The sequence below is a fragment of the Photinus pyralis genome, unplaced genomic scaffold (genome assembly GCF_008802855.1).
Source record: "Photinus pyralis isolate 1611_PpyrPB1 unplaced genomic scaffold, Ppyr1.3 Ppyr1.4_LG1, whole genome shotgun sequence".
NCBI classification, from domain to species: Eukaryota; Metazoa; Arthropoda; class Insecta; order Coleoptera; family Lampyridae; genus Photinus; species Photinus pyralis.
Window position 1 is genome coordinate 51,742,737 of NW_022170249.1, and position 16,654 is coordinate 51,759,390.

General features: G+C 36.6%; 1 protein-coding gene across 2 annotated transcripts in view; it reads left to right on the forward strand.

Moving 5' to 3' along the window:
* Window positions 1-378: 378 nt before the first annotated feature.
* LOC116160418 (tyrosine-protein kinase Src42A) overlaps window positions 379-16,654 on the forward strand; it is a 32,278-nt gene continuing 16,002 nt past the window's right edge. Inside the window, exon 1 of one of the 2 annotated variants that reach the window (XM_031473612.1) lies at window positions 379-982. In XM_031473612.1, coding sequence (XP_031329472.1) covers window positions 618-982 — 365 coding nt within the window. In that variant the 5' untranslated portion in view covers window positions 379-617. Of the gene's footprint in view, window positions 983-13,057; window positions 14,811-16,654 lie in introns of those variants that run through there. The other variant, XM_031473611.1, reaches the window with a different exon arrangement.

A 16,654-nucleotide genomic window follows, 5' to 3' on the forward strand; every position in this document is an offset into this window, starting at 1 on the left:
AGTATTCCTGCTCATTTCAATAAATGCATTTTTTGAAATCAATTTTCAAAAATACTTCGGAAGTAGAATGGTCAGATGAAAAGTATCTTGAACCTGTGTGAGCCCCCCCCCCCTGACTCCACCCTTGACGCCTACATCTAATTGATGATCGTAAAAATCAGTATAAAGATTATGTTTGTGAAATAACCCCAAAATTATTGTTTGTGATGTATTAAGCATATAACAACCTAATTTTTTCGGGTGATAAAAATGCAATTTTCCCCATTTTATCATTTCATTATCTACTACATAGTTTTGACTTCAATTTTAACATCCTGTATGTGATCTAAGGGTGTGATGTACGTTACGACAGTTTTCGGGACGTGAGACACTTTCGATTACCAATCCTACATGTCAAAAAATGAAAATTGCTGTCAAATTTCCTTGTGAAAGTATTTTTCCTTCATTGAACTTTATAACGATTTTCCTTGTATTGTAATCGATAAATTTAGGTACGAAAAATGTAACTTTTTATATATTCCCCGCGCGTTGTGATCTTAAAGTGAGAACGGTATCCTTAATAGTGCCATAAGTGAAGAGACAAATCTGGACAATTACCTTTTAATGTCACCACCAAAATGGGCAATTGCTGTAGTAATACTCCCGACCGAAGAGAAATAGACAGTAATATCAGACATGTGGGAAACACCATCGAAGATGTTACCATACAGAGTAATCCGATACCGACACCTCCTCAAGAAACGATTCGACCCGTTATAGTTAATACGACCGAACCTGATCTGCCGAACGCAAAGATCTTTGTGGCGTTATACGATTATGATGCGAGAACGGATGAGGACTTGAGTTTTAGAAAAGGTGAACATTTGGAGATACTAAACGACACGCAGGGAGATTGGTGGTTGGCCAGAAGCAAACGTACGCGACAGGAAGGGTACATTCCATCAAATTATGTGGCTAAGCTGAAGAGTATCGAGGCCGAGGCGTAAGTACCTTTTTATCTTAGTTTTGAGTAGGTAGTGAAAGCTATTGGAATGTCCAAAACTTGTTCTTGATTATTTCACCTTGAAAGTTTCCTACCTCATGTATTTTTAATAACACCTTTTGTTGGGTACTTTTATCAGTGTAGGCGGGTATTCTAGGAAAAACTATGATTTTTTGTGCGGATTCCATCTAATAAATTAATTATGTAAGCGAGATTAAAAAGAGATTTCAATTTATATTAGAAAGTTTATTCCTTAATAAGTAATAACGGACATTTCAGTTTCTATATTGCAGATGTTAAAACAATTTCACCTTAGGGATGCGTATTGATTTGTGCCGATGAGTTACTGGGAAATACAGCATATTTATTTCAGGAAATCACAGTAACATAACATAACATCCTCTAGATAAGGTACAGGATATTTAAAGTGGCGTAGAATCAACTTAATTGGAATTTCCTTTTGTTTTTATTGTAATCATTTTAGATTAATTAAGAAAAGTTTAAACCTAATGAAAATTATATAAATTATACAACATTTTCGTAGCGATCTTTCTAAGTACCAGATTTATCTGATCAGAAAGAAGTTTGAGTTAACTAAAAAGTGCCATTACTTTTTTATCATTATGTGTGTAATGTGTGTTGCCTACCAACCAGGTGTAGATTATATAATATGATAAAAGATTTTTTGATAGATTCAGATACAACCCAAGCGATCTGATTAGGGTCCGCCTTTTGTTTTAGTTAAATTTCTCCTGTGCGAATACACTTGCGTCTATATGTAGAAACTTCTAGATATTTTTAATGATAACATGCAAAACCTGCAAAATAAACCTTAAAAAAAAGAATGTCTCAGAAGTTATATAAGCATAGTGTGGACAAAAAAGCCTATATCTACACAGGCGCATTCTATTGCCTTATGTGTTAAATATTTATCCGTCTGTCCAGACTCATTTCTGCGGTTTAACTACTTTTAGGGGAAATTGTTCTGTAGGCGTGGAATTTTTTGCAATAGGTAGCCTATACCGCGAAGGTATGACAAGTAAAACTTTTGCGATAGGAGAAAGGGGGGGGTGAAAGCATGTTCTACCTTCATGGTATTCGAATGAAAGGTCTCATTGAGTTGGTTTGCATATAAACAATAACTTTCCTGCGCGACTCTTTTTCGAGTGACAGGAGGCGGGGAAGGGGGAAGAGTACACATTAATTTGATCTTTCATGGTATTCTAATTAAAAGGAACTGTTCTCGACCAACTACCTCGGCATCTACTTAATTTTTTTTAAATGTTACAATTTTTTTCAAAGTTTTGATATCTGAAAATTGAGTGGAATCTTCTTACGATATATTATCATATTTAATTTGTTTTTAAATATTACAATTTTTTTATTATTTAAATTGTTCCATTTTTTTAAATCTTCCTTTTTTCGAAATTTTGGTGTTTAATCATTTACTTAGTGTAATCTTCTGAAGCAAAACTTATTACAAAAAAACCGTTTTTAATTTTTTTAAATTGTTACATTTTAAACTATTCAGATTGTTCGATGTTTCGAAATCTTTCGGATTTTTGAAGTTTTGAAAATTTAGTGGAATCTTCTGAAACAAAACTTATTACAAAACCTTAGGAGATAAAGATAATTTTTTTGATTTTTGGAAATTTTTCGTTTTTTTGCAAATTTCGATATATGTAGTAGTTTAGTGGAATCTTTTGAAAAAAAACCTGTTACAAAAACCGTGACCTAATATTTTTCAAATCTCTCGGCGTTTTTTCGATATACATACATATTTTGTTCAATCTTATGTACAATCGTAGGCCTAATAACTGTACAAAGTCATTTCTTGACATAAAAAACACGTTTTTGAAACTAAAGAAGGTCAAAAAATTTGCGGGGAAGAACACTTAATTATTCACATCGGTGAACACTCGAGCCTTTTAAAGAAAGGACAGTTCTTTTCTAGAATTTGGAGAAAAATTCGACAATTATCGATAAAAGTCGGCAACATTGCATGTCTTTTAATTTTAATTCATTACAATGATAATGCTTCAAGGATTGCACGTCTTTGAATACAATTTTGGGTATGCCTTTTTCTGTTTTCAAACTTCATACCCCAAAATATGGTTCGGAAAAAAATTTACAAATAGACATTTTCTTTTGGTTCAGAGAAAAAGTGGATTTCTCTAGAAAGATGGATGGAATATTCGAATTCGCAGAAAATTAGAATTTTTCAAAATATCAACAAAAAACCCAATTACACAATTGACCCGATTCCAAGTGCACGTGTAATTTTATGAAAACTTATCACATACACGAACAGCGGCCTCTGTTTGGTAATAAACTGGCGCGTACTTGAATTTGTTAATTACGAAAAGTAATTACGAACAACCTTATTCCACGTTTATAATTCGATAGGGAGGAAGTAATGAATTTTAATAATATTTTAAAGCAATAATCGACGAAGTGTTTCAAGGAACGAGCCGTTCCGTACGTGAAGTAAATTGTTTATGGGATTTTTTTGAGAAGATGCGAAACTGGCGAAGTCCAAATGATCAATGGCCGTTGTAGCTGAGCTGAGTAAGTATGGCCTAACCTGGAGACGTACTTGAAAGGTCGTGGGAGGAATGACCACTGACTGGCGGCCTTGGAACATCTGTGTAGGATGCAGACACCTTCAGAGACAACTACAATCACGTTGAAGATGAGCCGGCGCGCGGTCGGGGGAGGGGGAGGAGGTTCGAAGAAGAAGAAGAGTTGAAAGAAAATGTAATTTTGGTTGTTGACACGGCACGCCGTTCGTCCAAGAACATTAATTTGCCGTCATCCATTATTAATTAGTCTCACTATAAATAGACCACTACAAGAAAATATCTTATTTATTTAAAAGTAGTATTATACAACAAACGTGTAATAAATATAGCTCGGTCATGTAACTCTAACCGGATTCACGCTGAGACATCGAGGAGCAGGAACAACGGTACATATTTATCAAATGCAATTTTTTCTATTTTTTGGCGCCGCGATGATCCCTAGTATTGTCGCGTTGGAAATAAACCGAAGCCCGAAAATGGGAGCCGACCAACGAACCCATTATTTTGGTTCCCTTCGTGACCTCAGTGCGGTCGTTTATGACCTTACAAGGACAGATTGTAACTGTTTTGTTTTCTACACTCGAACTCCTTGTTTATTTTGTCTTCTACTTTTATTTTCTGCGATCTCTTCGAGTCTTCGAACCGTGTGATGATGCAACGATCAGGTATGCGATGAAATTCAGAGAAATTTCAACCGAACTGGATTTCCCCCTTTGTAGCTTTTTCTCCATTTTTATGATCGGAGATATCTTATAACTGTGTACAAACGAAATAAAATATATGGGGTCATAAAAATGAAATCGCTTAATATTTGGTTCCGGATTTTTTGTTTTCATTTGATTTTTGGTTTATTTTTGTTGGGGTGATGTAATAAGTTTATTAGAAAAATAAATTATGTAATTCGCCTTGGCCAACAACATGTGTAAAGGTTTCATATGAAAGTTATACGTTGAAAATTCTGTACTTCGAAGAAAATGTGAGAAAATTGATGCAATTTCCGTGATTTTGCCTCGGATTTTGCATAAGCACATATAAAAAAATATCCAAACCTGGAACTTCCCATTGTGGCAAACACTCCTACATGCTTGGTGAATTTTAACATACCTACCAAACTGTACCTACCAACCGTTTTACACATTTCTCATATTCAAAAACCCTCCTTTTTTCGCACCCTTTTTTATGAATGTGCAAACTTTTTTTTTAATTTATCGATTTATTGAATTATTTTGTATGTATGGTGAAAAAAATAGTATGCATAGAAATATGTTTTCCTGAGAAAATATGCTGCGTAACTTCCGAATTGCTCCTCTCTCATAATTAATGGTATATACTTACAATTAGATATAATTTGTGGCGTATTTTGCAAATATCAATTTGTGGTAATTTAATGAATCATCTAAAAAAAATACTACAAAGTAGGTAAGTCTTTAGCGCGTCAATTTGAGTTATGGTTTGTTTTATTACTAACCTTGGCCATAAATAATAATAAAATGCACCCTGAGGAACTCCGCGTTTGCTATTAGTATTTTTAAGTTACGGGCTAAGGAAAGGGAATTAACAAATAATAATCCGCGACCAATTGATTGCGTACGTTGACATTGATTTAGCGAAAAAAAGAGCAATCATTGTCGAAGTTTTACTTAACTCAATCGGTGTCTTGTGTAACTATGCCAATGTTTTCCGCCATTCTTACAAATCAATACAGGTCAGGTCATCAACTTTTAATAAAACTTGGCCGTTCCACTTTTTTTTTCTAAATAATTTAATTACGCTAGGGCCGAGCATTTAGAAATTGCGTTAATAACATGTGTAAACGTAGTGAAATTTTCCGCCGCCGCTCGATAATACGTTTCGCAAAATATTTAATTATGCAAAATGTGTGGACGAGTTGTAAGTCGAGAAATTTTTGTAAATTTCCATAACCCCCGGTATATATTTACGGTGAAAGTGGGACCCCTGGTACCGTCTGGTAGCGTCGCCTATTATTTGTTCCACATATTTTATGGGCTCGCTACTTAAATTGACAGAACGCATTCGCGATTTGCGAGATTGTAGCTCGAGCGATGCGGTCATTACGAGTGATCCGATATTTGAGTATTGTCTCCTCCGACTTTACTTTCTAACGTCTAAATAGCTGAAGAGAAAAAAAGTCAACGGTTTTCAATTATCTTAACGAATCACTTTCTCGAAGTTACACATTAAAGTATAATTAGTTAGAAACAAAAAGTGGCTCTTTCTTAAAAATCGCGCCGAGACTAGGTCATTCGTCAATTTTTCTTATTCCTTTACCAGTGAGAAAGGTCTTTTATTCGGAAGTCCCAAAGTGATCACTCACCTTTGTCGAACACGTACTGAAACGATTAAATTATGGTATGGTACTTTATGTATGTAGGTCACAGCTGCCGATCCGATGCTGTTATCATCGTACCTTTTACATATCATAATCACGTCGCATTGTTGCTCTGATGTAACTGTTAATTAGCTTGGAAGTATGTGACTTAAAAATTAAGTAGCGTTCGTAAGTAAAGGAAATACTTCTCAAAAGGAAAATAACAATCTTGCGATTATTGTAGCTCACCTTCGCGCGGTTACCACACGAGCAACTGTTTATTTATAAATCGTTGATGGATTTCGTGTCCATATGTATCTTTTAATCAGCTTAAGCTTAATTACGTAATACAAAATGTAACAGGTCGTCGTTTCTTGAAAATCTTCGACTTAATCCATTCACTATTTCCTTTGATATTTTTCTACGTCGGCGTCGTTCGAAATTAGTTCACTAGGAGGTCTCGTTTATTTATTTATATTTCTAATTTTGTTCGTTTTGTGAGTGCGGGTTAGGTTGGTAGATCATCCTCTTATACAGAAAAGAATAATAAGTTTTTTATTTTGTAAATTTATTTTAATATAGTTTCATACATGTTTTTTTTGTGATGTTTGAATAATATTTTGATCAATATAAAATTCAGATGCAATAGAACTTGCGACTTTGCCTTGGTTTTTGGTATGTCCTTTCCCATTTTGTAAAAATATTTCCAAAATTGTACATCCTTAAACGCTTGTGGTAAAATTCTGGTGAATCATCACCAATAGACACAGGGGCGGACTGGCCCGGGGGGGCGGGTGGCGATTGCCACCTGGCCTGTACGTTATAATGGCCCGTTGGAAATTTATAAGTATGTGCTGTATTTAGTTTCTTGCACTATTAATAAGTTATTAACACGTTTCTCTAATTGGGGTTGATGTTTGGTTGTTAAAAAATTAAAAAATTCTGTTTTAATTGAAGTGTTTTACAATGAATTTATCATTTTTTGTCGTAGTATGAAAGTGATGAAATACAATGATAGGCGACGCGCCTCGTTTGGATTGTATATCTTGTTACTTTTAATTATCAGCTGCAATTTAAAAAAAAGCTGTATTGTAATTGATTTCCGAAAAAGGAGTACTTTAAAATGAAGCAAAAAATGTTTTTGTGGTGCACCGCAGAGCTACCCCCCCGCCACCTTCATTACTACACTAATACTTTAATGGCCCGTAACCTATGCAATTCCACCTTTGAACTAGTGGCCCAATCTTGGAACTGTTTGAAATTATGGATTCTACAGGCCACATTCTATAAAAAAAATTGTTTCCGGGTCGATCTGAGATAATTTTTTTTCGGGGCTTAAAAAAAGGCAGTGTATAACCTTCCTTTTTTACCAAAAATCGACTGCACCAAAATTTCTCGGGAAAACACTTTTTCTTATTAATTTTGGTGCGTAGAATCCAAAACAAATCGTACTTTTTCGATCGGACGTCTCAATCAAAGATTTTAATTATTAGCTGCAATTAAAAATAAAAACTGTATTGTAATTGATTTCCGAAAAAGGAGTACTAAAATGAAGCAAAAAAACGTTTTTGTGGTGCACCGCCCCCCCCCCTCCCCCGCCACCTTCATTACTACACTAATACTTTACTTTAATTCCACCTGGCCCGTAAGTACCCAGATCGCCTCTGATATAGACATATTTCTTCGAGACGCCCTTTGTGAGGACCATCCGCCGACAATTTAGATATTAGGAATTATTTGTATCTGATCACGATAAGGAGTCGATGAGGAGGCGATGGTACAAATTAATTCCTTTCGTGGAGACCTTTCATACTATGAAAAGTAGAACGTGTGTTTACCCCCCCCCCGCCCCCATTTTCAAAAATTTTACTTGACACCACTACAGGAATGCGTATGCAAAATCTGAGTTCAATTGGTTGTCGCATGCAAAAGTTATGCACGTAATCTCAAAACGTCAAAATTAAAAATGGCGAAAGTTGCCACGTGTTTCTCCGCCCTCTTAAAAGTTATTAAAAACGCTTTCAAACAACTTTCTATCTCTTAAGGTAAGCGAGATCCCCATAGTGCAGGGGTCGGTAATCTGCGGCTCTTTTGATGTAAAGTTGCGGCTCTCTGCATTTATCTAAAAAACTTAGTACATTTTTTCGAAATTCATGTTAATGGATCTTATTTTATTAAGAAATTGAAAGTACACTTGCAGCACATAATTGCCTAATTTGTGACACTTGTTTGTCTTTTTTATTATGACAGCCTACTCCGATGTATAAATATGTAATTCTAATTAATTAATAAGAAAAAAATTTGAATAACATAAAAATTATGAACTTTTAAGCACAAGACATCTCGTATAAAAATTGAAGAGGACATAAAACACAATCGAATAGCGAAATAAAATAGTGGTAGTTAAAAATTTGAAAAATAATACTTATGGCACTTTGAACAAATGACATTGAAACAAGTACAAAAATTCAGGATGTTCTATTTAAAAAAAAGCATTTATTTATTGACACCGTAAAAATGGGACACCCTGTATATTCAAAAATAATTTCTGTAGATCCACAACCATGTATAGACATTTGCACACAAGATTTTTTTTAAATCTTTTTTACCATGCGTAAGCTGGAAATGACGGACGCACTGTTGCAGGACCCTGTATATGACCAAATATTATAGTATTGATCGAAAATTTTTAGTGGCTTTTTAAAAACTGGGAAATTTTGCACATTGTAACTTTTGGCTCTTCCGTTTCAATAGGTTGTCGACTGGCACTCGAAAAATGAACACCGTGTATATGGATATATTGACATTGCCTAACGTTTCCATATAATGCCATTACAGTGTGCACATTTTAAATCCTTTGAGGTTTTGTGAGTTAAGAGACACCGTTTCAGGGAATGGTGGTGATATGTTGCAAAATCACACTCTGTACATTTTAAATATTCGAAAATATTGAGTTCACATATATGTCTACTTAATTTTGATTTGCGTATCCGCACCCCCTGGCTCGGTGACGTATTAAAATATAAATAGTGGGGATGCGTGATCATTTGCCTACTTATGTGCAGAGTACAGTAGTCCGTTGTATAACCAGACTGTGCACATCATTTTATATCATTTGAATATTTCAGAATATGTTGAAAATTTGTTGCTAAATTACAATGGCACACCGTGCACACTTTAAACATTTGAAAGTATTGTAAGATACCAGATGTCTATTTAAATTTGCTTTCTGATTTCTTGCTTAATCACACTGGGTACATTTTAAATTTTTTGTAGACTTGTGTGTTAAGAGATGTCGTTTCAGAAGATTTGTTCCAAAACTGCAATGTATATACTTTAAATCTTTTCAAGTATTGCGTATAGATGTCAGTCTGCTTGTCTGTATTCTTATTTCCGCCTAAACGGGTGAACCAATTGGAACCAAATTTGGTATACATAAAAGGAAGAGTGGAAAAGATTGTGGGTAGAATTGAGCATGCGCTCGTGTGGTATTTGTGCTGGCCACAGCAAATTTTTTCGATATCTATGATCTATGATCCGAGTAGTCTTAGACTCAGTGGTGGAGGTAAGAATCCGTGACAAAGATGGGAATTTCCTTGGATTAGTTACGAGTTTTGCCTAATTCGTATACCTGAGTAGTATAATGTATAAAACAACTTAAGATCTTCTGTAGGGGCACCTCTAAAAAGCATTTTGCGGGCCCTCTGTAATTGGGCGCAAGTCTCTTGAGGGCCCAGAACAAGAGAGAGATAATAAATAGACGATACCTCTGTACAGGGTGTCCGATTAATAATGATCACAGGCTATATCTATGGAACCGTTAATTGCACAGCTTCGGGTAAAAAAATTTGTTAACAAAATGGGCCAAGAGAAATCGCTGGAAATTATTTTCAAGTTTCTAACTTCGCCGCTAGAGGGCGTATGATTCATGGTTAGGTAGAAAAATGACTTTTCCTAAAATATACCCAACAAACATGCATAAAAAATACATGCATAGTAATCTTGTATCAATTTTGCATCATTTTGATGGAGCACAAATTGCTCTAGCTCATAAAATATGAGGAGTGGGGGAAGGGGAACATCTCTTTAAAGGAATTGATTGTAACTTCGGATTAGGTTAACAGATTTTCACATAATAGGTCTTGTTGGAAGGAGCTCTCTTCGCGGAATCAGATTTTATTACATAGAGTCTTTTTAGTAAATGTGATGAGTGGTAGAGGGCGCGATGTGACATTAACATAAACTTTGCAGGTTTTTTTGATAATTTCAAATGGAATGATATTATTATTATATGATATTATCAAATAAGGTGAAATAGTGAGAATATCAGTGAAAACCGGATTTGATATCTGTTTTCTAACCATAGATCTGGCGAAAATACGAATACATTCACAAATTTTAATTGCAATATTGATGCTCATTCAAGTTGGCTTTGAAACAAAAGAAAACAGAACAAAAGAAAGTTTATCAGTCCTTTCATTAAACGTATTCGTGCGAATTATCACCACGATGGGTGCCCGGCACATTTCTTGGTAAGCGAGAGTCGAGGCGAGAGTGTTTGAATTTGAGTTATCCTGGCAAATGGATAGAAAGAGGAAGTATTTTTTCATGACCAGCTAGGTCACTCGACTTAACTTGCTTAGACTTAAATTTGTTTGAAAGGATAAAAGACGCACAGTCTTTCTAACAAGGCCAACTACAAGAAACGATATGGTGACGAGAATTAGAAATGTAATTCATAGTCATAGCTGAAGTTAAAGCAACTGTTCTCTCTACACAGCAGAGACTCGTCTTTGTGTGGAAAATAATGGCAGACATTGAACATTTACGTTAATTATAATTATTATTTCTTTTATTATTTACTTAATTCATATTTCTCTGATTTAAAGTTTGAATCATTTTTTTGTTGCTCATAATTAAAACACTTAGATTGAGTGTTAATTTTGAACTGCCATCGCCTCATTCACTTTGACATAATTATCGGTTGCTATGTGTTCATTTGTTTCAAATCCAACTTGGATGAATATAAATATTGCAATTAAAATTTGTGAATCTTCGTATTTTCCCCATATCTCTGCTTAGAAAACAGATATCAAAATGCGGTTTTCACTGATATTCTCACTTTTTCATCTTATTTGATAATCTAATATAATAATTATATCGTTCCATTTGAAATTTAAAAAAAAACTTGCAAAGTTTATGTTAATGTCACATCGCGCCCTCTACCACTCATCACGTTTACTAAATAAACTCTCTTCATCTAAAATCTGATTCCACGAAGAGAGCTCTTTCCAACAAGACCTATTATGTGAAAATCTGTTAACCTCTCGGTTAACCTAATCCGAAGTTACAATCAATTCCTTAAAGAGATGTTCCCCTTCCCCCACTCCTCATATTTTATGAGCTAGAGCAATTTGCGTTCCATCAAAATGATGCAAAATTGATACAAGATTACTATGCATGTATTTTTTATGCATGTTTGTTGGGTATATTTTAGGAAAAAAGTCATTTGTCTACTTAACCTAAAGTCACTAGATATAGAAAGTACCGCAATCATCCGCCATTTTTGGGCAAATTTGCTGCCAACTTAAAAAAATTGACAAATAAAATCTGAATAGCTGTCATTTTTTATAACCTAACTTCATAGTACTGTCATGTTTTATAAAAATATATACAGATATCTCCAAACAGATGGAACAATCCTTAACATTAAAGTTACTAGAATCTGGTAACTTCCGCCATTTTTGGGCAAAAATCATGCGTTCTCTCTAACACACGAGCCCAATGGATTGCGGTACTTTCTATATTTAGTGACTTTAACTTAACCATGAATCGTACGCCCTCTAGCGGCGAAGTTACAAACTTGAAAATAATTTCCAGCGATTTCTCTTGGCCCCTTTTGTTAACATAATTTTTTCCCCGAAGCTGTGCAATTAACGGTTCCATAGATATGGCCTGTGACCATTATTAATGGGACACCCTGTACATGGGTCATAGATGATGAATCCCATTCGACACAGGAGGAATCCTTCTTACTGGAAAAATTTGACTTTCTTATGGTTTTTGGTTTCAATGCCTTCCATTAAAGCTGAGTATTGTTTCCATCAATTCATTTTGAAATACAGTCGAAAATTTGCCAATGGTAGGTATCTTTACTTCTATGTGTTTGAACCCAGCATCTTTAAAATTGGAGATTTTACTTCTCCACGACGAAAGTATGGGTTTACTGCCTCCTAAGGTATGGGTTCGAGAAGAGTGCATGGATTAATTGTGTAGACACAAATCATTTCGAGTCGAGCGAATGATTTTCAAAAATTATAAGTCCTGTGCTGGGCGTTACTTCGGATACCATGGTTCGTATTGTTCTGCAGATTTGCTGTGGAGTTGCAATCCGCAAAAGGCACGAGGCGACTTTCAAACGACGATGAAATGATTGTCTCTTGCGGTCCTTCGCGCCGACTCATTTGGGTCATACATGTACCTATCAATCAATCAATTACAAAATTCGCCAATGACGTCAATCGGCCGCGAGAATTCTAATTACGTATGAAAAACGACGGGCGGCGGCGGCGTTCCCAATAATGAGCCGATTTCGAAATAACAACAATGTTGTTTCGCTAGAAAAGAAAAATGAATTAGAAATACAGGCGCCAAGCATTTGCAATAAAAAGGAATGTAAAAGATACAAATACACGACAAGTAGATATTATCTCGCGTTTAACGGCTAAGTAATAAACAGCGAGTAAGAATTTTTGCTCGTCAGAAAATTGCACGTTGTCTTTCCTAGTGAGGTGCTGTCGCCATCCGGCCCCCTACATCTAATAGGCCTCCGGTTATGTGTAACGCGATCTATTTATAGTATAGTCTATTATAAGCTACTGCAATAGGTCTCTTAAACTTGGTGAAATTTAATTGGTTAACTGTTTTATCTTTTTTTTTTCCAATCCCTGTACCGTTATTTTTTGGGCTGCCCCTCGTATACGTTTTGTTTTGGGAAACGTCGTTTTCGTTGTTATTGTTGTTATTGCTAGTCCAATTACGTGATAGGTGCAATGTTAGCGTTTTAAACCAGAAGCGGATGGAAGCCCCACATTCCCCACCTGCTGGAGTGCGGCCGTGGTCAATCTTCGAGCGCAGGTGCTCGCAACAAACGATGTCAACTGGCTTTAGACCATCTCGTACTTAACGTTTGTATACAGTATAGCTCGGCGTTTTTGTGTTCTTTTCGCGTTTTAAATAAAAACTCGTTCGAAGGGGGGGGCGACAGCTAATTTTTCAAAATTTCCTTTCCAGTGCCTCCGCGCGCCGTGTGCATTACACAATTTGTGATTAATTTGTATTTAGACACTTCCTCTTAAAAAATGCGGAAGGCCGAACTTTCTTTCGACATTTCAGGAAACTCGAATTGTGCGCATTAAGTTTGGATTTTAATGGCATTAAGCTCGATGGTAATTTAATTGATCGGGTATCTGTTTGTTCAACGTTAAATACATATTTCCTCAATGACGAATCGTTGCTAGTTGTTGATTGCATGTTAAGTGGATGGTGATACAAAGTGTTTAAGGAAAAATCACGAATTTAAACCCACCGGATCGTGTTTCCGTGTTTTTTGACATTCATTCAGAGAACAGCAGTAGGTGGTCATTATAGTTGTACATACGTCATTTGCATTGTCTTCCTATTATGATGCTCGGTCTATTAACAACAGCACCGTAGAAGTAGACGATTAACGCGTGTAAATGGTGTTTGTACTTCCAAAAGGGATTTAAATCGTCGAGTGTTCGAGATCAATATTTAATGAGCGGCATTTTTAAATGATGGTGACATCGGGGGTGGTCTGGTGTCTTAAAAACGATCGATGGATTCCTCTACAACTAAGCTCGGTGCGTCTGCACGGTGTCGTTACGCAAGCCCATTGGGCCGCCGTGTCGAAATTTCTTCAGGAAGTCGCCAACAAGCAATTCATCTTGCAAGAGAACGGTTTTACTGAATTAACCGAACAGCAAAAAGAAGTGCTCTTGAAACAAGTGCCCAAAAACGATGCGTCGGAAGTCAAAGAAAAACAGTGGCAGGAGCTCGTGGCGAAGGATAGCTCGTCGGTTAACGACGAAAAATTGGATTCGTCCAAATGTGATAACGTAGATAAAGAAATTTGTAGTAAATTCGTAGGTAATAATTTCTTAGAAAAGACTGACGTCCAAAATAGTGAGGCAAAGACTGATAGGAAAAATTCCCTTCAAAGTGACGAAATCGTTCTGCGATTACTTCGCAAGTACTCGAAGTACAGCCGAGGGGCCTTGGCTGACAATATCTTAACGGCGATAGACGACCTTCCCGAAGAAACTCCACGCGTCCGAAAACGCGGCGTTACCCACAAGGAAGAGCGCCTCTACGAAAACTGCAACGAGTGCGTCCGTAGTTCGGACGAGGAAACTTTGGAAAACCAACGCAACGAGCACGTGCTCCGGTGGCTGAAGGAGCAAAGCAAGTGGAACGCCATCGACGCGAACAGAAAATTCAGTTTACCGTGCCCCGACAATCGAACTTTAGAAAATGAGCTCATTCGAGACCGTCGCACCAGCTGCGTTATCAAGACGCACAGTCGCAAGTCGTCACTTTCTTCGGTCATCGAAAGCAAACAGTCCACGAGTTCGCCCACGACCAGTCGAAAATCCAGCGTCTCTTCGCCTTCGACCTCGGACAGTAGGAAATTGTCCGAAAATGTTCGAAAAAACAGCGTCACCTCCAATAGCAGCTGCTCGGAGAGCGAAGAGGGTAGCGTCACGTCCGGCCACTGGCAGAAGATTCTGATGAAAAATTTCGGACCGAAGAAGCTCGAGGAAAAAATTCGAAAACAGCGAAGGGTATGGGCGAGGAATACGAGAAAGTTAAGCGTCCCCGATGTGTCCTTGCAGTTGTAAGTATATATCATTCGTACGGTATTTATTGATTAAACCGTTGAGCCGAGTTGATCAATTAGAAATTTGTTACGCCGATTTCAGTATTCTTAAGATCTTCGTCGCTGACCAGTCCGAAATAGGACCTTTTAACATCTCGTCAGTTATCATATCATTATCGATTCTTTTTTATACATAATTTCGCTTAAAAAAGCACCGTGAAAAGATATCCGTCGGAGGACACCCCCCACCCCCCCCGCAACTTTTCTATATTACGCATGAAAATGAATGTGATTATTTTTGGTCCGCACAGTGAAAAGCAAATGGCGTTCTGTACAGGGTGGTTTAAATTCGTGGCTCACCATTGGAATCTCCGTAACTGTGAGAGACACAGTGTAGGTTAAATGGGGGAAAAGGTGCCCAAAAAAGGCATTTCAAATTTTGGAAAAATCTCTGAAAATAACTGAGATATCACCGAAAAACATCTAGCGTGTTATGGTAATCCTAATAACAGATTCAGATTCTCCGTACAGTGCCCTTAGAAGATGCTAACGGGAACCGTTCATTTCTGACCTTTTAACCCAGGGAAAACGGTAACGGAATTTGAAATTTTCAGTTTTGTGATGATATCTTTTTAAAAATTCGTTTGTATAGTCACAAAAAGGGGCCCCATTTGTTACTACACTGTATCTTTCACCGTTAGGGAAATTCCAATGATGAACTGAATTTGAACCCCTCTGTACAATGAACCCGCTTAATTTTAATAAGCATAAACAACAAAGATGACACATCTCATCAAAATAATATGATTTGAGAAAATTGGCGTATTTACAGCGCCATCGCCGCGCTTAAAACTCGTATAAGAATTGCATTACCCTACGTTCCCTGTACTGTAAAATCAAAGTGAAACAGACCCTTTGAAAGTACCCACCTCTGACAATCCGCTCTTGAGATAGGAAGGATTAGACTTACAGATTCGGTTAAATTGGCAAAGTTGTGTAGTTTTTTATGCTGATGGGTATTCCAATGCAATATTGTGAAAAAAATTGGTTAATTGGTTTCGTAGATAATTGGAAAAAAGTTTCAAATAAAAGTTGCAAGATTCGATGGGATAAATTCAATGGGCCTAGAAAATTGTTTTCAAAACGGCGGTTTTCGACATATTGACATCAACTTTCTTATATTAAATGGACGCCATATTAGATTTTTACGTTGCTCGATAGAGAGAAAAATTACAAAACCAGCGATACTAAACACTTGGATTATAAGGTAGTAGCATGCTATATTTATCGATGTTTAAGGTACTTTCTTAGTAGATGATAAATGGCGAGGTGGCTTTTTACACATAAACATTTAACGGCCATCTGGCATACTTTCAAAATTTACGCTATATAATGCAAGAGGAGGAATTCTCTAGATATTTGCACTGCAAGTTTTGACCAATACCAATAGCTCTGTTTCGTCCACACGATCTATTTTGGCTGTCTAAGTACTCTCCTCTAACAAATCGTTAGATATTCGCTCTTACAGTTTTGAAAAGATTTTGGGCAGAAGTTGCCCTACACCCTACACAGATATGTGCATACCATGCTATTGCGATTCCAGTTTTTAGCGCATTTTTGCAAATTTATTTGTAAAAAGTAGCTTTTAATCTCACTTTGGCTGGCTGGCTGGCAGCAAATGTGGGCGCGTAGAAGAACTCTTGTAGAAAGGCAACGGGTGTACGTGTATCTACAAGGCCGTGTAATTTGTAAACCTTGGGGACAGGGCTACATGATGTGGGGTTGGCGACATCTGGGCGTCGTCCTCGAGCGTAGTATACTAACGTGAAGGTTTTTCAGTTTTTTCCTATCTTCTACTACAG